At 41.2% G+C, this 27,658-nt stretch overlaps 1 protein-coding gene across 1 annotated transcript; it reads right to left on the minus strand.

Moving 5' to 3' along the window:
* Positions 1–1,122: 1,122 nt before the first annotated feature.
* Positions 1,123–27,467, minus strand: kcnt1a (potassium sodium-activated channel subfamily T member 1a). Its single transcript, XM_056432693.1, is given in 30 exon segments — positions 1,123–1,716; positions 2,695–2,779; positions 3,640–3,702; positions 3,798–4,107; positions 4,881–5,009; positions 5,088–5,171; positions 5,371–5,472; positions 5,685–5,796; positions 5,910–6,044; positions 6,221–6,292; positions 7,144–7,316; positions 7,424–7,529; positions 8,195–8,411; positions 8,514–8,743; positions 9,651–9,800; positions 10,750–10,858; positions 15,377–15,485; positions 15,637–15,700; positions 17,124–17,260; positions 17,675–17,839; positions 17,918–18,107; positions 18,642–18,736; positions 19,127–19,210; positions 19,465–19,539; positions 19,822–19,881; positions 20,340–20,388; positions 20,535–20,546; positions 20,845–20,986; positions 21,310–21,389; positions 27,370–27,467. Coding segments are annotated over 30 exon segments (3,555 nt in total). The 3' UTR covers positions 1,123–1,598.
* Between the last annotated feature and the right edge of the window lie 191 nt (positions 27,468–27,658).

The raw sequence follows: 27,658 nt of genomic DNA on the forward strand, positions 1-27,658 counted from the left end.
GTTAACATATCATATTTAAAGATATAACGGAGCAGTCCTGATCTGGAGTCAGAGATCGATGGCTTCAGTCTCACATACCTCGGGGGAAATCACAATCTTTTCTTCTCTACAGTGAAGCCCTTGGTGAGGAAAAGACCAAATCACTCATCAACAGTGCATGTTTTACCACCTGTTACACTAGCACGTGTTTTAAAAATCAATTGAGTACAATCATGATGCACAAACACAACAAATTGGAGTCGCTGCGAGCAGTTGATGAGTTATTGTGCTCGTTAGCTCCGCCTGGTGGCGGTTACGCTGTGGTGCACCCGTGTCCTGTGATTATAACTCTTCTGCTGTTCACGTCCTGACTCCTTGTGATTGAACTGCTGTCGTTGCTTTCCATCAGCATCTCCTTTTCTTTCAGCAAATATTTATATATATATTTTGACGCTTCCATAAAGCACGTTTTACTTCAGACCTTTACACTCACGTAGCCTTCTGCTTTACATTTAGTCGCACATCTTCATTAAGATAAGACATCAGCTGTTCCCCTTTTCAAGTCTTTATTCTAAAATAAGTAATGTTCTCCTGCCTGTACCTTCATTGTAAGCATACAGAGACAATATTAGCAAACTATTTCTTTAAAATGCCATTTTCAAGCATGACTTCGCAATCCTGAATTATTAGACAGTAACATTGTTTTCATCATATAGCACTTTAATGTGGAAATTGAAATAAAATGAAACATTACAAATATTGTCAACATTTAAATATGGATGAAGTCAAAGAGTCAACGTCAAACATTCGTGTGTACAGGATTTAGTATTTTTAAAAAGCATACTATAGTCCAAGCAACCACAAATATATATTACAAATCACATTCTTTAACTGAGCAGTGCTGAGAGTATACGAGGTTTTCTGATTACTAACATCGTATAAATCAAATACATTATTCATGGTACAATACTGAATATATGGCACGGCCTGTTAAAGGGGTTGATGTAAGAAACAAAACGTCATACATGTACAGCGGAGCAACATATAAGTAGCCATCATTGTTTTTACATTCCTGACTAATTAAGACCTCTACTGAATAACACACTTCTATGTTCATATGACAAATAAGCTTTGAAGGAAAGCTTAAATGCACATACTTTATTTAAGTCACACCGTTATGAACATATGCTTTATTTCATGTGAAAAGTGGTAAATAGCTTCATGCCCCGGGGACATCTACAATATGTACATCTGAAGTCAAGAAAAGATGGATAGACCCCGAGCCGCCAACGCCGGCATCCCAAAATATCTAATATTACACACAGAATATACACAGAAACAAAATCTACAATCACTGTCATCCTTTTGTTTGGAGAATCTCTAACTCGCTCTAAACAAGGGCGACAGGTGTGACCCCATTCAAATCCCTGTCAACTGCATCCCGTGACCTCTCACCTGAGGGAACACACCTCTCTTCTGTCTGTGGCCGGAGGATGGACATGTCACCTGCCAGACAGGAGGCGCTCATATCATACAGCTGTAGACCTGCGTGGACACAAGACCCCCTCCCCCCATGAGAGCTGGAGGAGGGGGGGGGGGGTTATGAGGTCAGCGGGCCATCAGAGCTGTGTGTCTCCTTTGGCGTCTGCGCTGGACTCGTGTCTCTCTCTCAGGCTGCTTCTGTGGACGGGAGGCTCCTCTGGGACGTGAACCAGAGGGTCCGAACGAATCAGGTACCTGAGAGAGAGAGAGAGAGAGGGGGGGGCAGATAGAAATATGAGATACGCATGTGCATCAAGTAAAGAGTTTATTTTTCCTACATACTCACCAACCCTTCAGTAGAGACGTCACACGACGGAGACAAAGCTGAATAAAGAACTCAACTATAGGATGCACTTTCCGCTCCCTATCGTGAACAGGAAACTGCCGTCGCCATGGATACTGATGGGTACAGCACACACAGCTGCTTCCCGGTAATTGTCTATTATTTCCAAAATAATACGCAACAAAATTGTCAGGTTCTTTTGTGGTAAAGTTGTAAATATTGACATAAGTTCCCATGCTAAATGTGTTTATTCAACTTATTACCGATATGACTCACCCAGTAGACACGAGAGTTGTGTTTTTGGGCACCTGACGCAACATTCACTCTCCTCTTAGCTTTGATTTGGTCTCCACCGACTCCCGAATTGATTATATCTGTCTCTTTAATGCTAAATATTCACCAGCTTTCAGTGACAGTTTTTTAAGAGCTTGACTGCTGGATAAAAGTGGATAAATGAACAAAAACAGCAACAAACAATGTGTAAACACATGTTCCAGCTCTGCAGAGTAATTCAACAAGCGATGATTCCAAGTTTCTGGTGATGATGCACTAAAAAAACATGATGAATATTATATTCTGCTAATTAATTGCCCTAAATCGTATACACTGGCAATTGAAGTGAACTGGACATGAATGATAGTGACAAAGCGATCCCTTTTTTGTTTACCTATTTGTATACACTATTCATTTGTGTTTCAATCAACTGTGAACAAATCAAACATCATTGTTTTCTCATGAAATGTGCAAAATCATTACACATGCAAGAACAGCCACAAATAAGACAGCTTTGATTAGAAAGCTGGTAAATAAAACAGCAGCAGCGGGTGACTCAAATTTCACAAGATTACCGTTTGCACTCAACGACACACACAAACCCACACAACGCTTACACAACATCGTTGAGCTCCAGCCGGGTGTTGGGAGACGGGTTGATCAGGACGTAGGACAGCGTGTTCTGCTGGTCATTCTGCTCGTCTGAAACAGAGACACCACCTCAGTCTATAGAGAATAATAATAATATTTTATTTATTTATAAAGCACCTTTAAAAACAAAGTTTACAAAGTGCTCTACAGAGAGTCAAGGCAAAACAAATAGAATAGGAAGAAACAAATATAACATACAAATATATATAAGTTCTTTATTTTCTGTAATGCAATTAAAAAAAAAAATCATACAGTTTTATTCTTATAATATTGCTGATTATGGCTTACAGCAAGAAAACTCTAAAATCCTATCTCATAAAATTTTAATATTTCCTCAGACCAAGTAAAAAGATTTATAACAGCTGAGTGTTTGTCAAGGCTCAGGAAACCCTTGCAGGTGTTTCGAGTTAATTAGACAATTCAAGTGATTTGTTTAATACCCTACTAGTATACTTTTTCATGATATTCTAATATTTAGAGATAGGATATTTGAGTTTTCTTAAGCTGTAAGCCATAATCAGCAATATTATAAGAATAAAAGGCTTGCAATATTTCAGTTGATTTGTAATGAATCCAGAATGCATGACATTTTTTTTTTTTTTATTGCATTACAGAAAATAAAGAACTTCATCACAATATTCTAATTTTCTGAGACAGTCCTGTATATATATTAAAACCATTTTTTTTTTTTTAAACAGACAAACTGAATTAGGGGAACCAAAGTTCGGCATAAAAGGACGAGATCACTTCAAAGCTGTTCTATAAAAATGGGTTTTAAGAAGTCACTGATTCTGCGAGCCTTATCCCGTCTGGTAGGTCGTTCCAAAGTCGAGGGGCTCTAACGGCAAAAGCACGGTCACCCTATACATCACGGTATGATCGTCTAATCTCGTAATTCAAATCTTTTTTACCTTGCAGGTATCCCAGGTTGACTCTGTTCATGACATCGCTGGCCGTCATATTAGTTAAGTCGTCTTCACGCAGCAGTTAAAAAACAAGAAACAGAGCAACTCTTCAGCATGAATGTTTGAGAGGGGAAAGCTCAGAGCACACGCGTGTGCGTCCTCACCGTATCCCGAGGTGGGGAGGCCCAGGTGCCGCATGCGGTTGCGGACCAGCTCCGTCAGCTCCTCCCTCTCGGAGCGCCGGTAGAGGTTGAGGCGCTGCTGGGCGATGCGCTGGGCGTGGTCCTTGCTGGAGTCCCGGCTCACCCCCTGCCACCTGACGCTCTTCTTGCTCAGGCGTCGCGCCCACTGCATGCTCTTCTTCCTCAGCAGGGGGTGATCCGATTGGTCGTTGCTGCGAGACTCGTCCCCCTTGTCCTTGGCGGCGTCGCAGTCGGAGACGCTGACCGACACCTGTGACTTGGGGGGGTGGGGCTGGGGTGGGGGACAGGAAGTTACCTTTTCGGACAGGATGTTCTTCATAATAACTCTGGAGGAGTAAATACTTGATCAACTATTGGATAGATTTAAAAGGGACATTCAGCAAAAGACATTCATGGTCCTCAGGAGGCGGAGCCTACTGACTTTATCTCCTGCCATTTTCTCTACAGCCACCAGCAGGTCAACATTTTCAGCTATTATAAGAATGAGAACAGCTTCCAGATACATTGGCACACATTGGGTCCAGACATGCATAGTTCCCAGAGGACTAATCCTATTTACTTTGGTATTCAGTAAAATATCCCGACAACTACTGGGTCGATTGTCATGAAATTAGTTTCAGACATGAGTATGAGTTTATTTATTTCGATCGGCAAAATCTACAACCATCAGTAATAAACAAAAGAAGAAAGATACATGTGGCTGACCGAAAGGATTAAGGCTGAAGCTATCTAGTTTATAAGTGCCCAAACCTATGATTGCTTAAAAAACGTATATATAACGTATATATATATAAAACAAAAACAAAACAAACAAACCTGAAATTCAAGCATTTGTCCCAATAATCCGTGACTTCCTATGCTTCATCAATACTGTCAAGTCTATACTTCTCCAGAGTCATGTTTTTAAATTAAACATTTTTTTTTCATTCATGTCCCCCACAGCTTGAGACATAAACTCAGCATCTTTTTTTCCGGTGAAAACCCCATTCTTGGACTCAAGCTGGATGTTCAGCTCGATTCACTGCACAGCATCATGTGTCTCACCTCAGAAGTCTGGAAAATGTGGGATTATGTCCGATAGATCCCGATGGGAATCTCGGCACTAGAGGAGCAGAGTTTCTGGTACAGTCTTCCATAAGTACTAATCCACAGATCTTCTTCTGTTATCTTCATCTGGAACACAAGATGCTTTTAGTTCGACAACCTGCAGCATGGCACCGTGTCAGATTTACTCTTTTGGTTGTAACTCACAGCACAAAGGAATCCTGATCCTGGAGTGGTGTCCAGCCCCAGCAGCAGCCTCGCAATCAGGATCATGTAGTCCTTCACAAAAGACTGACATGGAATCACAGAAAGACACACGCTCATCACCAAAAACACAGTTATAGCAACGACTGAACACAAGAGGGCACTTGTGCTTTCTGCCGCCGCTCCGGTTCAACAGGTGACGGTTCCTCTGCTGCTTTGAGACACATTCATTTCTTGTTTTGAAAAGAGTTCTTTGAGGTGCATCGCTGCAGGTGTGTATACAAACCTGATACAGCAGGGTGTCCAACATGCTGATGCTGAACACTTTCCCTGCAGCGAAGGGTAGGCGAAACATGAAGGCCAAGTTGGAACCTTTATCACGCTCTTTCTGTGGGGGAGAGCCAGGACGCACACACACACACACACACACACACACACACAACTCAGTCACTTTTCTGACGGTAGAAAGTCAAAAGGAAATGTCAAACATATTAAGAGCAAGAATAGTGGCTGCATAAAAAACAACAACACCATCTTCCACATCGAGGCTCTACAATCCACGTTTATAATTCGTACTCTACGCCCTTTTTTATGTCTGACCTTCTCCAGCTTGGAGAGGGCCAGTGAATAGCAGTCCTTTGCTCTAAACTGCATGAATCTCATGTTGGATGGATGAGTAAGCTCTGTGATGATGCTGAGGCTGGGAAACAACCTGCAACGGGAGAAGGGGGTGACATTCAAAGAAAGAGTCAGAGGATGAGACTTCACGATCAATCTGTCGTGATTAATATACGATAAACATTGCGGAAAAATCTGATTAGCTACCTGAACATCGTCTGCACGTTGACAATGGTTTTGGCGTCGGCCATGTAGTCCTCCTCGGCACTCATTGTACTCTCTTTATCCACGACAACTAAATTATCAGCGTAGATAATACCACACTGCAGGAGGCTGTCCAGACTAAACACACACACACAAACACACACTAACACACCAATTTGCCAGGGACATACTGTATTTCCAAATTTCAAACAAGTTCAAAATCCTCTTGAATATATTTGAATGGAAGTATAACTGTAAAATAGATGATAATAACATTATTCTTATTCTGAGAAGCAGGATGTTCCATGACTGACTTGTCTATGGTCCCCGCCATGTAGTAGACCATCGGGAAACAGCAGATGGCCTCCAGAAAGTGATTATCTGGCCTAAAGAAAACATGAGTTATGAGTTCCTTTTAACTCCAAACCTCACGACACACTGAAAGTATTTATAAAAAGATAATTTTCTTTAACATGAATGATACACACATACTGAAATCACACAAAACCCATTTTATTGACATACAACGTGTGTATATCAATGTGAGGATGCACTGGGTCCTCAGGAGCCTCTGTAGAGACACTCCCTACTCGGTGTGTCTCTCGGCTGAGGGGTGAGCCCGTGTGTGTGCTGTGTGAGATGCTGTGGCTTCATTACTGCTCACCACCACCACACTACTGTCTGCATCCGCCCGGCCTGCTGACAACAGACCCAAGGCTGCTGTAATGCTTGAATTGCCTATCCAAGTGTGTGGGTGTTTGTATGTGCACGAAGGGAAGGGAGGGAGAGAGTGTAATGTGTGTGTGTGTGTGTGTGTGTGAGTGGGGTATGTGTGTGTTTCAATGAGAGCCCTAAGAGCTCACATGTGGCGGCTGAAAAGAGACACATCAGGGCTGCCTGGCATTCTCCAAAGAACTAATTTTCGTCCTTTTTCTCCCCCTGTAGCAATATATATATAAATATAATTCAGGTTCATTGCAAAACAAGTTGCTATGGTTACTGTCTGGAGCTACAGAGTGAAGTGTTTTTCCTTTTCTTTGTCGCCCCAAAACACGCCGTCGCTGTGAGCGGCGGCAGCGAGCCAACGCCGGGGCTGACGGCAGAGCACCACCTCCACGGCTTTGTGCTAAGAGACCGGCTGACGTCAGCTCTTAGCCTGCATAATGATCCCCAGTGTGAAATGTTCAATGTGTGTGTGTGTCTCTGTGTGTGTGTTTGTGTGTGTGTGTAAACTCACGGGTTATCTAGCAGCAGGACGATGGGTTTGAGTTCTTTCCTGGGTCTGTAATAAGCTCTGAGGGGCACGATGAAGTTATAAAGGCCGTTCCCCGCAGTCTCGGCCGACACAATGATGAGCTTGTTTTTAAAGCCGTAAGCCTTCGCGTCCTCAAAGCTGTTGTGCCGGCAACCCTGAATACGTAACACAAAACACAGGTAACTTTCGGTCTGCCGTGATGTGAAGAGAGGAGGGAAGGAAGGAATGGAAGAGTGACTAAGTTGGAACAGCGACGGCCCACCTGGTCCAGACGTAGGCAGCAAAAAGAAGCTTTCTCAGCCAGCAGATGGCACAGGGTGGGCGAGCTCCCGATGTACGGCGAGTTAGGGGGATAACCTTTCACGTACCTGTAAACAAACCCAAGAAAGCATGAATAACACATTTCAAACAAACAGTGTGTTTTTGTCTCGTTGTGATTTCCTATTTCTAAAAAGGCTGAAGCTGGTTTCCTTAAATTCACAAATGAGTTTGTGTTATTTTGGAAATTAGCGGTGCACTAAGGTTCAACTGCATGCTGGGTAAAGTATTCACAGGGTGATAACAGATGAGAAAATGTGTTATGGTTGAATAATGTGGGCGGTTGCGTAATAGTAAAGAAACTAAATCAATTGGATTATGTATGATAGTTGGCCTAATTTGCATTTTGCAGTTTTACTATGTATTACATGACTTAGTTTTCAATTATTTAAGGCTCATCCAGAAAAGCAAGAGCATTAATGAATTAGAACTAAAAGACAGTTAATATCCAACATTACTTTATTAATACAAAATATGTGCAGGAAATAAATGTCTCCAGGTTTAGGTAATATGATTATATGCTCAAATTATTGTACTTTAGTCACTGTTACAGTTTGTTAGTTTTACTTACACGTGTATATTTCTAACCTGAGTAATATTTATGCCAGGTAACGTCTGTTTAGTACTTCCACCTCCTGCATATAAAATGTTTTCATCATCATTTTACAACCTGTGTCATCAGCTAAGGGCCTTCACAAAGACACAGAAACCTTACTCAGTAGACGAGTGGCCCTTCTCATCCGTGAACACGGAGTCATCCTCTGATTGGTCGCTGAGGAGGTCACATGGCAGAATTGAGGCGGAGTCGGCGATCTCCTGCACCGGACTGATGCTCGGCCGGCGGCGCCTGGTTCCGTTCACTGTAGGCGGGACTAGTTTACCACATGGCACGTCGGGCGGACTCGTATTCTGAAGATCCATGGCCACGGTGCCTGTGAATTACAGTTCAACTGAGCTTAAATTGCACATTATCGTCAACGTCGTGAATACCTTCCATCCCTCAGTCATCGCCAAGCAGCTATTCCCCCTCTCACCCATGCGAGCTATGATGCTGTGCACAGGAAGCTGCAAGGGTCCGTCGAAGAGACCCCCGGCGGAGCGGCCCTTCCTCTCCTCCTGGTTGAAGATGAAGGCTGAGTTCTCCTCCTTGGTGATGTTGATGTAGTAGCAGGTGTCTGTGGCGGCCATGATGTGGCACGGCCCGGGGTTCAGCAGGATGCTCTTGTTGTCTTCCTTCTTTATTCCGATCAGACACACGCCGTACCTGCCCGTCACACACACACCTGCTGTTAGCGTGGACTCACAACACATTCAAGGCTGTACAAACATTCGACTTAATCTCTAGGAATGAATACTTGAAGTGTAAAGGAATGGCTCGTGGACATAATATGTGCCTTCTTGTTGAGATTGAGCTTAGATTAGTTAAGAATACAGACTCATAAAGTGATTTATTGTTATTAAAGTTATTGATAAGTTATTATAAAGTTATTACAGTCTTGAGATTGTCTTTGGCGCATCACATTTCACACAGAGAGCCACTTGGGATTTTTTCTGTGAATTTAGCCACAGATATCCAAATCATACAAGGGCTTCATCAGTAGGCCATAGACTCAGTAACTTTTGTGTTAATGGTTAGATATAACATCCCCCCCCCCCCTCAAATGGCATTTATACTCTTTATATAGAAAAAGGTGAGTTTTTCCTTCATAGAGAGCCATAGCTGTTTACCCCATTTCCAGTCTTTCTGACTAAGCTAAGCTAAGCTAAGCAGACATCCCAAACTCTTAGCAAAAAAGCCAATACACATACAACGTCAATCTATTTCTTTCAACAACACCAGATGTTATGTTTTGACATGTGATAATCATTTTCAAATGTTTGGTGAGCCAAAATTAATGTCTTTGGAATGTGCACCCTAGGCTATTTAACATTAACCTACTTTTTAGCTGGAGAGAAACAGCTATAATATAATCAAAAAGTTAGATGTTGGTATTTTACATGTATTTACCTGCATAAATTCAATACTAGGACGAATCAAAAGAATAGTGCACTGCTGCTGCACTTGATTACATAAGATAACACAAGTCAAATGGACAAACCAACAGTGGAAAGAACATGTAGCACTAGTCAGCGTCTCAAATTACGATGCTCTAGCTTATATGTCAACTCACTTCTTGTGAGCGTGAAAGGAGGCGTACGTAAAGCTTTTGCCGTTATACTCTCCAAAGAACTTGCTGTCACACACTCGGATGTGGTAGACCTCGTTGCCAGAGCAACATCCGTACATCCTCTGCCACTGCTCCGGGGACTGTTGTCCTTCTCTGCGTTCATTCGGAGGGGAAAAGTACAATCAAAAGTACGGCGGATCAGTAAACCTGTCAACCCCGACACCTTTTTTGGAAAGGTCAGGAAATCGCCTCATGCCCTAATCTATTCCGGATACATCATTATTGCACAACTCTCTCCCCACATCCCTCCAGAGCTCTCGGGGTCTCCTGGGTCAGTCACTCCCGTTGTCTCTAATAGGCCCGTTGTAATGACCTCTGATAATGACTGTAATTGCTCAAGCGCTTTGAAGAACTTTAATGGCCTGAGAGATATGCTCAGAACAACCCTGAAGTAGCGGTTTATACACTCGCTTCTTAGTACTTCTTAACATTTACACGAGATACATATTTCACACTTACATTCTGCAACTCAATATTAAAGACAAAACATAACGCTCATAATTATCACCATCTCTTGGTCCCTTTTAAACTTATTTCCCACTCGACCTCCTCGGTGGACCGCACGTCTCTAAACTCATCATGCCCACGCATGCATAAACACACTCCCTCATAATCAAGGCAACTGCGATGTATATTCATGTACAGCTTTTGTATTAATGTTTGCAATAAAAATAAAAAAAGGCTGTTCGCTTCTCTCTAATAAAGATCCGCGCGCTTTCAAAAGATGTTTTCCTTTGAAGGACACAGCGGGTGCCATCGCCCTCGGAGTCCCCTTCATTGTGTTTTCCTTCAGCCGGCGACATCGGCTTTTAAAAGTAAGCCGTTTGCACGCTGTGAAAAATCATTTTCCGACCGAGAATTTTTCACACTTTTTTTTCTTTTAGCAAATCTTAAAAGGCCATTTACTGTGGTCGCTGCCTGGTGTTAACCCCCTCCCCCCTCCCCCACCCCCTCTGTGCCAGGTCCATGCGCATACGCAGACGTGAACGGGTGAATGCATTTGGAACTTTTCGACAAAGGATGCACGCGAGATTATACTGACCGTCCGCGAGAGGTGTGCACGAGGAGCGTGACCAAGGTGGAGGTGGCAGGACACACACAGTTGAGAGCCAACATGGCGTACTTGAACTCCTCCTCACACACAACGTGATCTGAAAAGGATCCCGGGAGCAGACGACATTTTGATCACGCGTTAAACAGGAACGGTGCTTTATGAGTGGAAAAAGAAAAAAAACTTCCGGGAATAGTTTTGATATTTTTGAAAATGTATGCTTATTTGCTTTCTGCCGGCGAGCCAGATGGGGTGATCAATACCTCCTCCTCCTCCTCCTCCTCCTCCTCTAACTTTAGCATTTATTTGATTGTGTGCTCAAATGCAGGAGAGCGGCCTTCGCTGAAAGAGGTGATATTTGGCCTGAATGTGGGCAACTCCACATGGGCTCAAACACACACATATGTATATCTTTACTGATGCTTGAGGCTGCAACTTCAAAATTCACCAAAGTTGAACTCCACCTGACGTAAAGATGCAAAATTGCTCCGCCATTGGTAGCAAGTCATTGTCAATGGAAGCTGTTGAAATGAAACAACATGACACCTGTTGCTGTGTGACGGAGCAGTGAAAGCTTCAACCAATAATCAAACCGCTGGCTGTCGAGGTGGTGCCCAGCGAATAATGTGGGCTACGTAGACAACTGGAAGACTTTCTGGGGAAAACCTGATCTGATGAGGAGAGACGGCATTCATCCCACGTTGGACGGAGCGCGTCTCATTTCTGCGAATATGACCAAGTTGATCACCGGACTTAATCTATGACAACCCAGGGTTCAGATCAGGAACCGGGAGCAGAGTTGTAGTTTAACACCCTTCTCTGCTCTTCCATTCGAGCAGTTACCCACCCTTGACTTTAGAGTAGAGACTGTGTCTGTCCCACGGCCACTTCAATTAAATAAATCAAAAGTAAGCAGAAGAGGAGTCGTACACAATAACCTTATACAAGTTAACACAATTATTTCAGCAGTGCAACAAAATAGGTCTATTAAATGTGGTCTCCTAAATATTCGATCTCTGTCATCTAAAGCTGTGTTACTGAATGATTTAATATCAGATAATCACATTGATTTATGTTGCCTAACTGAAACCTGGCTGAGCCATGAAGAATATGTCTGCCTGAATGAATCGACTCCTCCAAGTCATATTAATACTCACATTCCTCGAGGCACCGGTCGAGGAGGTGGAGTAGCAGCCATCTTTGAATCGAGCCTATTAATTAATCCTCAACCAAAATTACACTACACCTCATTTGAAAGCCTTGTTCTTAGTCTTTCACATCCAACCTGGAAAACACTACAGCCAATTCAATTTGTGATTCTGTACCGCCACCAGGTCCATATTCAGAGTTTATATCTGAATTCTCAGAATTTATATCAAGTTTGGTTCTTAAAACCGATAAAGTTATTATTGTTGGAGATTTTAATATCCATGTGGATGTTGATAATGATTGCCTTAGTGCTGCATTCATCTCCTTGTTGGACTCGATTGGCTTCTGTCAGAGAGTACAGAAACCCACTCACAGCTTTGGCCACACGCTTGATCTTGTTCTTACTTATGGCGTTGACATTGAGCATTTGAACGCCTTCCCACAGAATCCTCTTCTGTCAGACCACAACCTCATAACTTTTGAATTTATACTACCGGAGTGTACTCCGTTAGTCAAAAGTTTCTACACTAGATGTCTAACTGATAGTGCTGTAGCTAAATTTAAAAGCGATTCCTTCTGTATTTGATTCGATACCACGTCTCAATATAACAGAGGACTCCTGGTCTAACTTTAGTCCGTCCCAGATTGATCATCTTGTTGACAGTGCCATAGGCTCTCTGAGAATGACACTGGACTCGATAGCCCTCTGAAGAAGAAGACAGTGAGGAAGAGGAGGTTTGCTCCTGGTATAACCCTCAGACCCGCAAACTGAAGCAACGTCACGAAAGCTTGAACGCATATGGCTCAACTAATCTCGAAGAATCCCGCTTAGTTTGGCGAGATAGTCTTAAAACATATAAGAAGGCCCTCCGTAATGCCAGAGCAGCCTATTACTCATCAATAATAGAAAAATAAAAACAACCCCAGGTTTCTCTTCAGCACTGTAGCCAGGCTGACAGAGAGTCACAGCTCTGTGGAGCCGAGCATTCCTATAAACCTTAGTGGTAATGACTTTATGAACTTCTTTAATGAAAAGATTTTAACTATTAGGGACAAGATTAATAATCTCTTGCCCATAACCAGTGCCAATCTGTCCTTAAGTGGAATGGCCTTGGAAACCGCTGTATGCCCTGGTGTATATTTGAGGTTTTTCTCCTATCAACCGTGACCAATTATTTTCAACGGTTTCTACTTGAACACGCCTACCTGTCTCTTGGACCCCATCCCGACGAGGCTGCTTAAAGACGTTTTGCCTTTAATTGGCGGCTCTCTATTAGATATTATCAATGTGTCTCTGCTAACAGGCCACGTACCACACTCCTTCAAGGTGGCTGTTATTAAACCTCTCCTGAAGAAGCCCACTCTGGATCCAGAGGTATTGGCTAACTACAGACCGATCTCTAACCTCCCCTTCCTCTCCAAGATCCTTGAGAAAGTGGTCGCAAATCAGTTGTGCGACTTTCTACATCATAATAGTTTATTTGAGAAATTTCAATCAGGATTTAGAAAACACCACAGCACCGAGACGGCACTGGTGAAAATTACAAATGACCTCTTAATGGCAGCAGATAAAGGACTCCTCTGTCCTGGTCTTGTTAGACCTTAGTGCTGCATTCGACACCATTGACCATGACATCCTGTTACAGAGACTGGAGCAGTCGATTGGCATTTCAGGCACGGCACTAATTTGGTTTAAATCCTATTTATCAGATCGATCTCAGTTTGTATTTGTAAACGATGACGCCGATAACCACTAACGTTAATCACGGAGTTCCACAAGGTTCTGTGCTTGGACCAATTTTATTTACCTTATACATGCTTCCTTTGGGCAATATTATCAGGAAACACTCCATAAACTTTCATTGTTATGCAGATGACACTCAACTATATTTATCGATAAAACCAGAGGAGAGCAACCAACTCTGTAAAATTCAAGCATGTCTTAAAGACATAAAAACATGGATGACCTGCAACTTCTTGATGTTAAACTCAGACAAAACCGAAGTAATTTTAATCGGCCCTGAGCACCTCAGAGATCAATTATCTGGTGATGTGGATTCTGTAGACGGCATTGCCCTGGCATCCAACACCACTGTAAAGAATCTTGGCGTTATCTTTGATCTTTGATCGGGACTTGTCCTTTAACTCCCACGTAAAGCAAATCTCAAGGACTGCATTCTTTCATCTACGTAATATTTCAAAAATCAGGCACATCTTGTCTCAAAAAGATGCAGAAAAATTGGTTCACGCGTTCGTTACTTCGAGACTGGATTACTGTAACTCCTTATTAGCAGGCTGCTCTAATAAATCTCTTAGGTCCCTCCAGTTGATCCAGAATGCTGCAGCTCGTGTTCTCACTAAAACTAAGAAAAGAGATCACATCACTCCTGCACTAGCTGCTCTGCACTGGCTCCCAGTAAAATCAAGAATCACTTTTAAAATTCTTCTCTTAACCTACAAAGCCTTGATTGGTGATGCTCCATCATATCTTAAGGAGCTTGTCGTACCATATTGCCCCACTAGAGAGCTACGCTCACTAAATGCGGACTACTTGTAGTTCCTAGAGTCTTAAAAGTAGAATGGGAGCCAGAGCCTTTAGTTATCAAGCTCCTCTTTATGGAACCAGCTTCCAATTTCAGTCCGGGAGGCAGACACAGTCACCTCGTTTAAGAGTAGACTTAAGACCTTCCTCTTTGACAGAGTTTATAGTTAGGGCTGAATCAGGTTTGCCCTGGTCCAGCCCCTTGATATGCTGCTATAGGCTTATAGCTGCCGGGGACGTTTTAGGATGCACTGAGTACCTATCTCCTCTTTTTCTCTCCTTAAGGATGAATTTTCATCTCTCAATCACACGTTACTAACTCTGCTTTCTCCCGAAGTCCTTTTGACTTTACGTCTCATGGGGTCATCGGACCCTATGAGACGGCATAGATCCCATCTGCCTGATGGATCGTCTGGGTCGTGGAATTCCTGCTCATGACTACGCCACTGTCCTGTTGAGACTCCGCCCTCCTCCTCCCCACCGCCATCTGCCTGATGGATCGTGGAGGTCTCCATCGTGGAATATGCCTACTATGAACTATTCATACACTCTGTCATATTCATTGAATGTATTTTAACTCTAAATCTGTCCTTCTGTACACATTACATCTATTGCATCTGTCCATCCTAGGAGAGGGATCCTCCTCTGTTGCTCTCCTCCAGGTTTCTTCCCTTTTTTTCCCCCTGAAGGGTTATTTGGGAGTTTTTCCTGGTCCGATGTGAGGTTTTGGGGCAGGGATGTCTATGTGTACAGATTGTAAAGCACTCCGAGACAAATTTGTAATTTGTGAAATTGGGCTATACAAATAAACTGAATTGAATTGAATTAATATGTTTTTGGTTTTCAGCCTCTTCCTCTCTGACTTCATGTTGAACGACGGGCCAGAAAGCAAATAAGCGGTTCAATTTAAAGTTGAGAAACTCCCACCTGCAAATTTGACATGGAACTTGTTTTCAGGTTTGAGTATCTGGACATAGAGGGGGCAGTTTGGGGCAAAGTCCTTCACTGCCCAGGCTCTCAGGATGGTCTGGTGGTCCTGTGGGAAAACAGGCAAAGATGATGTCATTTCACTTAATGGAATCTCCTTTTATTAATTGGTAATTGTCTTCAAGGCTGACTGAAGTGAGTTGTACTAAGCAGTTGGATAACAATTATAATTGGAGTTCATTGATTGTCGCTCTTCTCACCGCAGCCATGCGATCCACCTCGTTGCGACTGCTCAGAATGAAACAAGCCTCGGCGTCGTCCATTCTGCCGAGAGGTTGACGAAGAAGAGAACGAGTCGAAGTGCGTGGGGAAAAAAGGAAAATTACACAAATACAAAACAGGAAGGAATCATAAAACCTGCTACAAGAGTCGGCCAGTTATCTTTCACCAGTCAGAAGAGACAACGGCCACCTTTAGGGTTTAATCGTGACACACACACACTCCTCTAGATGTAATTACTCTATTCCCTGGAAAATATTTACACTGTTATATTACCAATTTTATTAAAATACTACTTTGGTGTTCCAATACTTTATGGTACAACTGTTGCACATGTATTTTTTATGTTATTTAGTCTTTTTTATTGCACTTTTATAAAGTTGGGGGTCTCATATGAGACAAAGATATCCTGACTTTTAGTTCCAGATATATTTAATGAAAATACATACATTTTACTTTAAAATACCCCCCCCCCCCCCACCCCCCCCCAAAAAAGAGTGAGTAATACAGGGTTTTCTAATGGCATTCGAGACCTGCGTGCACGGCTACGGAAATAAAGCTGACGGTGCCAGGTTGACAGCAGGTACTTCAACCCTTTGATCTGCGTTAAAATATTCACGTCCATGATTCAAAGTGATCAGAAGAATGGGAGCCGGATCAGGTTTGCTTTTCAGAGAAAGAGGTCCATTTAAACGCTGAGTCTTTATAAATAATTAGCACAGCTTGAATAAATATTAACAATGTTGGAGGCATCTCGATCGCTCTGATAATTCACTGGGAAAGGAAAGAGGGAATATTTAGGCGACATAAAGGAATGTAAGGACAATACAAGATGTATGTCCTGCTGATGGTCTAAGGTAATTATGTATACCTGCATAAAATGAACTAAATTAAAAAAGGAATCAATAGAATAGCCTTTATCTTCCTGAAGCATCAGGAATATCAATTAATTCTGCACTTATTTAAACATCTCCCATCCGATCCTGACTGTTCAGGTCCATTGATAAGACCTCTCATCCCTTCTGTAGGCCGTTTGGTAACAAATACATCAAAATAAGATGATTTTTTAACGTTAATTATAGCAATTAGGCAGATTAATTTAATTATAGGCACTTCAGCAGCACTGATTCCCAAATTCCTGAGGCAACAGAATTTTTTTTTTCTTCTCTAACTTGTATTGCCAGATGTCTGATATCGTTAAATTGTATTAGTCAGGTTTTTGTTAATAAATTACACTTTTATTTGGACTCCTCCCGCTCATCAACCTGGTTCTTCAAAATCCCTTTTTTAAAGTCTTCCAGTGGCAAACCAACACATCTGCCCTTTATATGAGATTGCGATATTTATGTGTATAGGAATGCATATATATATTTGTATGTGTTTTGTTGGGTATTATACACATTTTATTTTAATCTGGACTACAGTGGTGGACCGACCGACAGCCAGATGAAGTTTCAGTGTCACCTACTTGGCTCTGAGCAGGTCCTGGTCTTTGAGAACGGATCCCTGCAGATAGATGACCCTTTGGGACCACAGAGGGATCTGCAACACTCTCCGCACCTGGAGGTCCATTTCACTCGGGCACAGGATCACCACATAGTAATCCTTTGAGATGACACAACAACCTTTAGTATCCACTGTGGAATGTATGGATGGACCAATTCACATCCTACATGTGTCCTCTAGAGCAGGGGTGTCCGATTCATGTTCACCGAGGGTCACATCAGCATCATGGCTGCCCTCAAAGGGTTGTAACTGAAACACTGTATAAACTAGTCAAACATATTGCTAAATAACTCTCTTTGAATTTGATTATTGTTTATTTGAGTGTAGAAATATTGTACATAAGAACATTTCTCTAAAATTGAATTTGAAACCTTCAAAATAAAAGCACAGAAAAAGAAAAGATGATCATATGTCTTTCAAGAGGTCAGGGGTCACATAAAATGATGTGGCGGTTGTGTTTGAGACCTGTGCTCTAGAGGATAAAAAAGATATAATAATATAGATTTTTTGTACCTGCAGCCTGGGATGGGCATAGAATTCGTTGAGGAAATCCATGAGCAGGTCTATCTTTAGTGCACTGACACACAGCACCACGTGTTTCTCTGTCTGCGCTCGGTGGCGGCTGTAATTCCCTCCGGACTTCTGTCTCTCCATCCATAAGTACATCAGCTCCTCAAACTGACACACAGCAAGTTAACTGAGTTAAAGTCACAAAGAAGCACTCGGATGAAATATATTTTCTCGGCCTCTTCCTACCTGCAGAGGCAGAACCACCAGAGCTACGCAGATCATGATGACCACCAGCAGCTGGGAGGGCCAAATGCGCGGAGTGACGTCTCCAAAGCCCACGGTGGAGAAGGTGACGATGCAGAAGTAGAAGGAGTTGAAGAGGGAGATGTTTTTCCCTGCTCGCTCCAGGTGCTGGATTCCACACGTGCTGCAGGACGAGTTTAATAAACAATGTGACCAAAGAAACACAACGCTAGCATGTGTGACTACCATGCACTATTCACATTAAGCAGAGATAGGTTGTTTAATTCAACGCTTTCCTATGCAATTTGGTAATAATTGCAGGGAATGAGAATATCATTGTTTTCAAGAGGTATTTCCTTTAAAACAAAGAAGAAATGTATTCAATATTAAATTAAAATCTGTTTTTCTGTCAATAAACAAACAAAAAATCCTCCAGTGAATCACACTGGAGCCTATGTATGCTGGGAAAGCATTTGTAATGAATTTAAAAGGGTAACACAGAAACACAAATGCACAATTCTTTCTTTCTAGGAAATTTCCAAGTTGATTATGAGTAATTTATTTCCACACAACATGAAGCAATTCTACTTATAGCTTTTATGATATGGAGATTGTATAAGATCTGATACTAAGCAATGCTCTATCATAGCGATGTACACCATCATATACATTTCTAGATAAAACATTACAACTTCCACAAGAGGTTTAATTTAAGAAGCAGCCTCACCCAGTGAAGACCAGGCAGAGCAGGGTGCAGATGAGAATCAGGACCTGGTTGAACATGGCCGAGTTGGTCCTCTGGATTGCTCTGTGGACATCATTCTACCCGGTAACAACAGCATGCGTTACATTTTAAACTATACTCGTAGAAAATAAGGGACAAACACTTGCATCTTACGCATGTTTTTTTTAAAAATCGTTGATCAAATCATGAGTTTAGACATGAGATGACATCATAGTTCTGCTCTTGGATGCTTCCTGTTGCAGCGATACAGCGGGAAATACTACGTGATGCAATGCAGAGAGGGTCGCAGATAATCCCCTGGTGGAAAACCTCCAGGGTGCACACAATCAGAGCAGAACAGAAGCAGGAGAATGAAGTGTTGTTGTCAGCAGTGAGCATGGAGCGCTTCGCCTGAACCAAATCATTAAAAAGTTGATGGGAAAAAAGTCGTGAAGAGAAACCAATTAAAGTTAATGCTTCTCACTCACGATCATGTTCTCCAAAGCGCACTTGGCGAGCCAGCAGTTGAGAAACACGGGAATGAAGATGTTTCTTATGGAGGGCCAGAAGATCTGAGGAGAACGTGAGACATGGCTCGACTCATCAATAGATCATATTTCATTTAAATCTTTATTAAATCCACATAAAAAGCTGTAACACACTCTCACAATGAGAATACTAACTGATATTCATCAGGTAAAATGTGTCCCGTCGTGTGTACCACGTTAAATGGCGCGTTATCTACTTTTTCCTTTTGCCAATTAACACTAAAAATATGTCTTGTCGGTAACTAGTGGGAGATGAAGAGTATTTCAGTTTGTTTTACCGTAATGATGAAGGGAACCGTGTTGATCATCTCCAGAAGAAAGGACACCTGGAATATCTGCTCCCAAATGTTCCCCTTTAAATCAAACATAAAAGATGCAGACTTTTTTTAACCTGCGAGCACACAATAGACGCTGAGTCACCGCAGCCAGAGATGCAGATCCTAATGGCAGTCTGTCACTTTGCATGACCACTTAATCCTTCACCTCAACGCGATCCTGTAATTATATCATCTAATGCAGCCGTGATACATGTATTGGTCTAATTTCACCACGTATGGATTGTCAATCTCACAGACTGTTAGTGACTCCTCTTGTATTGCAGGTTGACGTCTCTGATTGTTCCTATAGAGTCTTACCTTGTAGCTCAGATACATCAGTAACATAGTCTCCAGGAAACTAATGATGGCGACAATCACCTGCACAAACCCAAACAGGGATTAATGAACACAAGCTCCTACATTATTATTTTTGTTGTTGTCATTTACATTTTTTGTATTCGTTTTGACATATTAACATAAAACAAATACAAAAATGTCAGACATAAACATACACATACACCTATATATATATATATATATATAAATAAAAAAGAAATATATAGGGGTATGTATATATACATATATATATGTATATATATATATATATACATACCCCTATATATATTTTTTAATTTTATATATACATATGCACACACAAAACAAGAAACAATTATATATATATATATATAAATATACATATATCTATACATACATATACTATAATAAAACTCCACCGTGTGATCACCTGTGCTCAAATATTTGATCACAATCAAACTTTTGAACTTTAAAGTTTATGAAAGTTTTCCTTCTTTTATTCTCATTCTGCTGTGACTCACTTGAATGGCCCACACAGGAACTTTTCTGTCCACCCAGAAGATCAACTCCCTGTAAGCGAAGCACACAACGGCAACTCCGACCATAAATATCCTCAAAATCAACCTGTTTCTGTACCATCGGCGAGAGACAGATACCAGTAGCTGAATGTCAGCTCAGGGCCAGGTTCTACTAAAAGGAGTCAGACCCCGTCTTACCAGTTTATTTCTCTGTCCTGCACGGATCCGTTCCACTGGCAGTTGACACTGCAGAATAGAGAGGAACAACAACAAAAAAGTTATTATATCTGATTTAACATCCACTGGTTACATCATCCACTCATGACTGTATGATAGCAAAAACTGAATGTGTTATTTGTTGGACCAAAAAATGTAAATGCATCCATTCAAAGATGTTGATCAACGGTTGTGTGATTTCTAAGAGCACTTTAATTTCTTTGGGGGCATTTTAATTGCCTATTGTTTGGTTTCTACTGTGTGTAAGTGCTTCTGTTGACAATAGACAAACCATTTGTTGTTGCCACTGGGAGCGTTTTGTTGTCCCGCGCTGTGATCGGCGCCCTGACCGGGGTGGTCTGTAACCACTCGGATGATGTACAGCAGACAGGTGAGCAGCTTCAGGGAGAAGTTGAACACGCGTATCAGAAGGCCTAAAAAGCAAAAGCGTGAGCCATCTTCCGCACAAATTCTCACTATACAAGCATCACTCCGGCACCAAGGGGATTAACTGTGACTCATGAGCAACATCCGTGTATTTAAGTACTTATATCTGATGATTGACGTGCGCCCCACAGGGATAGCTATCATTATGTGGTTGCTAAGCGAGACACATATTCCTCTCGAGGCATTTGGTTCTCATCCGGCACAAATTGGTCAATTTTTGCTTTTATTTAGTGTGACCTTTAATGGAGCCTTTAAATTATGAAACAGCCAATTCAGGTGAGTCTGACGATGACCTGCACCACCCACTTACTTGATCTTTGGTTTTTGATGAAGAAGAGCTTTAGCCGCTCCTTGAAGGTGTTTTCATTCACATAGAACTCCACCTGAACCCTGGCAGGGACGAGAAGGAGAGGAACCGTCACACGGGGATCAGCCGCACACACAGAAACAGCCACGCAGGTGTTTTTCAGAGCAGTTTTGAATGTATCGTGTTTTACGCAGCATGAATATTCTTAATAATAACCTTCTGCAAGAGGAGAGTTTGGTTTCCCACTTAAAGACGGGCGTGATAGATGCAGGACTTTTCTTTGAACACACAGTTATAACTGAGGAGAACAAATATTAGGCTAATAGGAATGTGAGATTATTAGTGGACAGACGGATATACAAACACAGATACACATACACACACACGGAAAAACGCATTATCTCCGCACAGGCAATTAAAATTACAATCTTATTTCGACACTTTGCTTTCATGCAACCTTAGAATATAACAAGAAGTGACAACCAACTTTCTTGTTGAAAAAAAGAAAAATAAGATTCCATTCATGTTTTTTTTCTTCACGATACACATAAATGAGGTTCTACGTGAGCCATCGGTAGAACATTTCTTGTGGGTAAAGAAAAAAAAGGATTAATTGTGAGCTAATAGTCGGCCACATGTTGGATGTCGATGTTTAAAACAGAACAAAGAGAGAGTCAGTCAGAGAGAATAAGAACAACTCATACAGTAGCTTGGCAACACACATGTGTACATGGCCTATTCTTCTCAGTGCTTTCTGCTGAGAGAGTGCAGACCGGCAAAAATTAATAGAAAAATGCTCAAATTTGAGGAACGGGTTGAAAGCATGCGAGGCTGTGATCCTGCTGCTGCAGTGACCCCACGTGTCAGTGTGTGGTTGAAAGGTTCCCGGTGAGTAAGGCAGTGGGTGTTGTTGGATGCACAGACTTCCCTTGGTGTAAACTGCTGCGGCTTAATTATCGTGCAGACTTGAAATCAAGAGACGAAACAGAGGAACACTAATGATGACATCGGAAAACATCGGAAAACATCTGTCCAGCAGCAGGTCAGGGATGAGCTATGGAGGTGAAGGCACTTCAACTGATGGCTGCCTGTAACACATAAGGGTCCTAGAGTTTGCTCTCTGTATGTGTCTCACCCCTTCACCCACACACACACACCCACACAAACACACACACACATAGTAAGTAATGACCCATAATCAGCTCCAGTTGAGCGCACAATTACGACAAATGAGGTCTGGCATTAGTCATGCTGCATGTCAAATCGAAGTTTCAGGCAATAGGGCGCTCTGGAGGTAATTAGATACGGACTGGAGAAGATCGGCTGGTGCTTCCTGCAGCTCTGGAACAGACCAGCTTCTATCAAATCAGCTCACCTGGAGGTGTTCATCAACACTATGACAACGACCTGTTGCTCTCAATGCAAATAGCTACAAATAAAAGCTGATGTTTGATCATGTTTGAAGAGCTTCAATTTGTTGAATTAATTACAGGAAATTAATAGAAAAGTACTTTTTAGCAACTATTAATTATTGGAACAATGATAGATTTGTCATTGAACACGTGTATCTTAGTGAAATAGAAAGACAACAATTTGAATAAAATGTTTCATCATTCTCTGACATTTTAATTGAGAACAATTTAGAAAAAAAAACGCAGATGAATTGATTGTGGAAATAATCGCTATTTTCCATATCTAAAATTAATTGTTTCTATTAGAGATGAAATGAGTGTTTGATTAATTAAGGGCAACACAGTTACGACAGTATGACGTTAGGAGTTATTTCTCTTGCAAAACAAATTCAAAAGAGTCATTTGGTTGTGGCTTCTCAACTGGTTCCCTTCCTCTTCAAAGATTTTGAAATATAGATATTTTTGAAAAGTCCGCCGCACAAAACAAGGCATTGCAATAAGTCGACCTGGACATCGTTTCAATTAAATAACCTAATTATTATTAGAAAAACGAATCGATCATGACAATCGTTACTTTATCCTACAGCAGTTATGTTACACATAACTGACTTTCAGGGCACTCTCTAAATGAATAAACACGCAGGCATGGCGGCGCAGGGCGCGAACGCGTATCCTGGTCAGAGTGAGACTTCCTCCATGCGTCCGCCTGAACATGTCTTACTTTTGCAATTACAATTAGTCTCCGTTGAGAAATGTTTTTAAAAAATACCAACAATAAAACCTTCTCATAGCCTACCCTCGCTTCTCCTTCAGAGCCTCACTGACATTAGGGCATCATGCGCATTCAGAGGCTCCACGTGGCCCTACCTCTGCCCGGCACCACCACCAAATGGGTCCGACCTCCACGTCCCATGCACAGTCGGATTGGCCCAGGTTGGAAGGATAATTCTCGGATCCATTGAAGACACCTGAGGCTGCGTCGTGCAGTCAGTCATGAAGCAGTCTTGACCAACGCGTCTCCTGCAGCTCTAAAACAACACAGCGCTACGTGTTGTCCGATGAATTAATTGTTGGAGGGAAACAATCCAAACGAGCCGATACAACAATGTAAAAAAAGAAGTTAAAACATTTAAAAAATGAATTCAAGGACACATCTGTGTTTGATTCATCTTTTATTATCATGACTGAAGTGCTTTTTTGAATATTTTTAGAAATGTATAACATCTCTCTCCCTCTCTTGTGCGCGGGCCTGTTGCCACAGCAACGTTGCTACGACAGGAATAGCTCTAACGTGATGCTGGTGCAACATGGTCCTCTCCGGTGGCACTGCATGCTCCTGCATCCTCTGGCTGTGAGCATCCGCCATGACATCCTGGAGGAACTGATTGGCCTCAGAGAAACACTGATTTAGGGTGACAGCTGACAGAGACGACTGCAAGAGAACCATTTTTCTTTTTGGGATTTGACCAAAATCAGACAAAAAAGTAGCCAGAACAATGCTCTCTCTCTCTCTCTCTCTCTCTCTCTCTCTCCTGCGTCCCTCCCACCGGTTTGTCTTCTCTTAATTTGACGAGTCTGAAGTCATATAGATGACCTTCTCCGTGAGTCAGTGCTTTTTGAAAACACCGGAAGAGGCCACTCCACTTCAGCCCACCTTCGCCCACACTGCAGTGGAGCCACTCAACGGGGCTTTCCAAGTTCATGAGAAGACCCTGAACTCCTGTCGGTGAAATATGGGACATTTCCACTTGTGCATTTTGCATTTATGTGTCGCTGACTTCACTATAGGTGTGAATTATAAAGACTTTTAAAAAGGAACATATGATAAACATAGTGAATTGCACTGAAGGTGACAGAAAGTGGAACAACGAATGACAGGAGAAACCAAGGGAGTATAACATTTTCGAAGGTTCGCTGGTGTAATCGCATCTAAAAGTACATCAGATCATCAGCACCCTAAGGTCCATCTGGCACAACTCAAGCTCACATGCAGAATACATACAGTATCTTTAAAAGAACGCTCAGAGCGTCAGCTATCTGACACTCACCCAGCTTAAATAATAAATAATAAGAATGACATATATATATATATATTTCTTTTGTATGCTGTATTTCCATGTATTGAACCCCATTGGTAATATAAACGTAAACATAATAATGATAATAAATAATAATGAAAAATATATATTTAGATTTTTTATGCTGTGTTTCCATGTACACCATTAGTAATATAAAAGTGAAAATAATAATTATAATAAATAATAATAAATATTATTAATGCAAAATATATTTGTTTTCTTTGTTATGCTGTATTTCCATGTATTGAACCCCATTAGTAATATAAAAGTGAAAATAATAATTATAATTAATTATAATAATGAAAAAAATATATATTTATGTTGTATGCTGTATTTACATGTATTGAACCCCATTAGTAATATATAAGTAAAAATAATAATTATAATAAATTATAATAAAAAATATATATTTTTATTTTGTATGCTGTATTTCCATGTATTGAACCCCATTAGTAATATAAATATGAAATATATAGTCTGGTACATGAGAAAACTGAAATGGCACAGATGGTGCCCAAATTTCCATTTTGGAGCCCTCTCGCCTAAACTGTCTTTACTCGCGAGGCTCTAATTTGGTTCTTCTTCACTTTTTCAAAGTCAAACTTTGCAGAGATACTGTTCAGACATTGCGTTATGATGCTGAGGAAGTTTATACCTTTCAGCTGCATCATTCCAAAGATATCATTATAACAATAAGTGCTTTTTTACTTTTATTCTAACTCATTTTAGTCAATAAAAGTATTCAAATAGCACTTGTGGTAGAGGAGATACACCCTTGCTGCAATTTAAAAGGTCACGCAACACAAATATGAGCATATAATAACTGCTCTAAATTGTTAAAATTCATAACTCTTCCAGACCACTGCAATAAGAGAAAAGGGAACAGATGTTTTTTGTTTTTTTAAGTTTGTATTTGTTGCTTAATTCTTGCTGCAGCAGTTTTCAATCTAAAGAAAAAAACAAATGAGTCAGATCTCAAATAAAAAGAGGACTGTAAAAGAGTAGAACCGAAGGTAGAAGAGGAGACAGTGAGGATGAGGAAAAGAAATGTAATCACAGATGGCAAGATCTCATCATAACATCTTATTGTAAAATGGGTCAGAGTTGTTGCTGCAAAACCGTGTTTCAAGTTAGACTTTTTGAAGTTTTGAATACATTCTTGTGCCACACACACACGCGCACACACACTCAGAAATGTCTACTTTATCAGCACCATGGACAGCACCCAACTCTGCCACGCTTCATTTCCTGTTTTCAGGCTGAAGACATCCAAAGCAACCACCTCTAACAGGTGGGATGGAGAGCCCTTCAAACTGTACTTTTATTTGTTTTTCTGAGACTTCAATGCCTTGATGAGGTAAAAAAAAAAAAGAAGGTGGGTTTGAATGCTAATTGAAGTATTTGTCAAGCTGTAAAGAAATGTCTCATTAAAAAAAGAGTAAATCTGGCAATCAGCACTTAGGCGAGAGTGGTCGGAGATGACTAAGAGAGCTGAGGCGACTTCAAATAATCTGTATATTTATTTTTTCCTTTAGCCATTACGGATTCTCTTTTTTACATGCAACTTCTCACTCTGTTATTTTTCATTCTTAATGCAATTATTTGACATTGTATGTACCTGAATGTACTGAATAAGTTCCATAGCGTGTAACCCTTTATTGGGTGGGTGGGGTCAGGAATGAGCTTTTAAATGTGCACGTGTGAATCCTCTTCCCTGGTAGGATAAAAACTGTGAAAATCAATAAAACATATAAAAAATAAAAGAAAATCTGTATTTTGTTTACATATGCCAAAGAAAATGACTCACACCATGTTGAGGTTACAAATCCTTTGTCATTAAGTGTTGGTACGGCAACCACATTTTTTTTATCAGTGAACCTTTTCCATGATTAAATGTTTTGGTCTTCAGAGCATCGTTTATAGCTGTCATATACATATATATATATATATACACATATATATATAAATATACATATATATACATATGTGTGTCTTGTTTTGACCAAACAAGTCAAAAAATTATAAAATGTTCTATTACCAGACAATTAGGTGGATTAATTAATTATTACGGTAGTTGCCAATTATTTTTCAGTCAATGGGGGTACCTGGAAAGATTATGAGAAGCTCAGCTATTTAAAAAAATAGAAAACATAATTTGAATTCAAAAAAAATTAATCCATTACATGCAACACCTGAACGCCACAAGTTGAGAAGTGCATGAAGACTCGTCATCAAGTTAACAGCTGGCCATCAGTTAGCTAGATATAATGGATGAGCAGTTAATTATAGCTAAAAGTAATGGGTAAACAGTCAACACAGCGAAAGAGTTTCAATAAAAGGGGAAACAGTCACTGAATAAATGGTTGAAAGGCTGCTTGAGTTCATCTGATGGGACTGTGGGGATATATAAAAAAAAAACAAGTCTATGTTAACAGTATATTGTTTAATTGTTGCACTTTTTTCCCTTTGGACCATCACCAAAAAAAAAAAAAGAATAAATAAACAGAATGTGTGTCGAACAGCACTGATCAATATTTCTTGGCGTCCCTCTTCACATCCACACAGCTGCCTACCTGTCATCGTTCTGGAAGCTCTCGTCCCCGAGCAGCAGGTCTCTGAAGCGTAAGCGGAGGGGCAGCGGAGGCACCTCCTCGTTCTCCTGCTGCTCCATCTGAAGGGCGGAGATGTCCAGGAGAACCCCGCCGGCCTGGAGCGGTGCTGGAGACGACCTGGAGGACGGAGAGGAGAATAATAAAGAAAGAGCAGAAGAGAAAATGGAGGGAGAACAAGAGGCAAATTGCGAAAAGTGATGGGCAGGAAATGTCAAACGGGAAATGGGAACACAGGGAGAAGGGAAGGATG

Source organism: Pseudoliparis swirei, chromosome 15, assembly GCF_029220125.1.
Source record: "Pseudoliparis swirei isolate HS2019 ecotype Mariana Trench chromosome 15, NWPU_hadal_v1, whole genome shotgun sequence".
Classification (NCBI taxonomy): domain Eukaryota; kingdom Metazoa; phylum Chordata; class Actinopteri; order Perciformes; family Liparidae; genus Pseudoliparis; species Pseudoliparis swirei.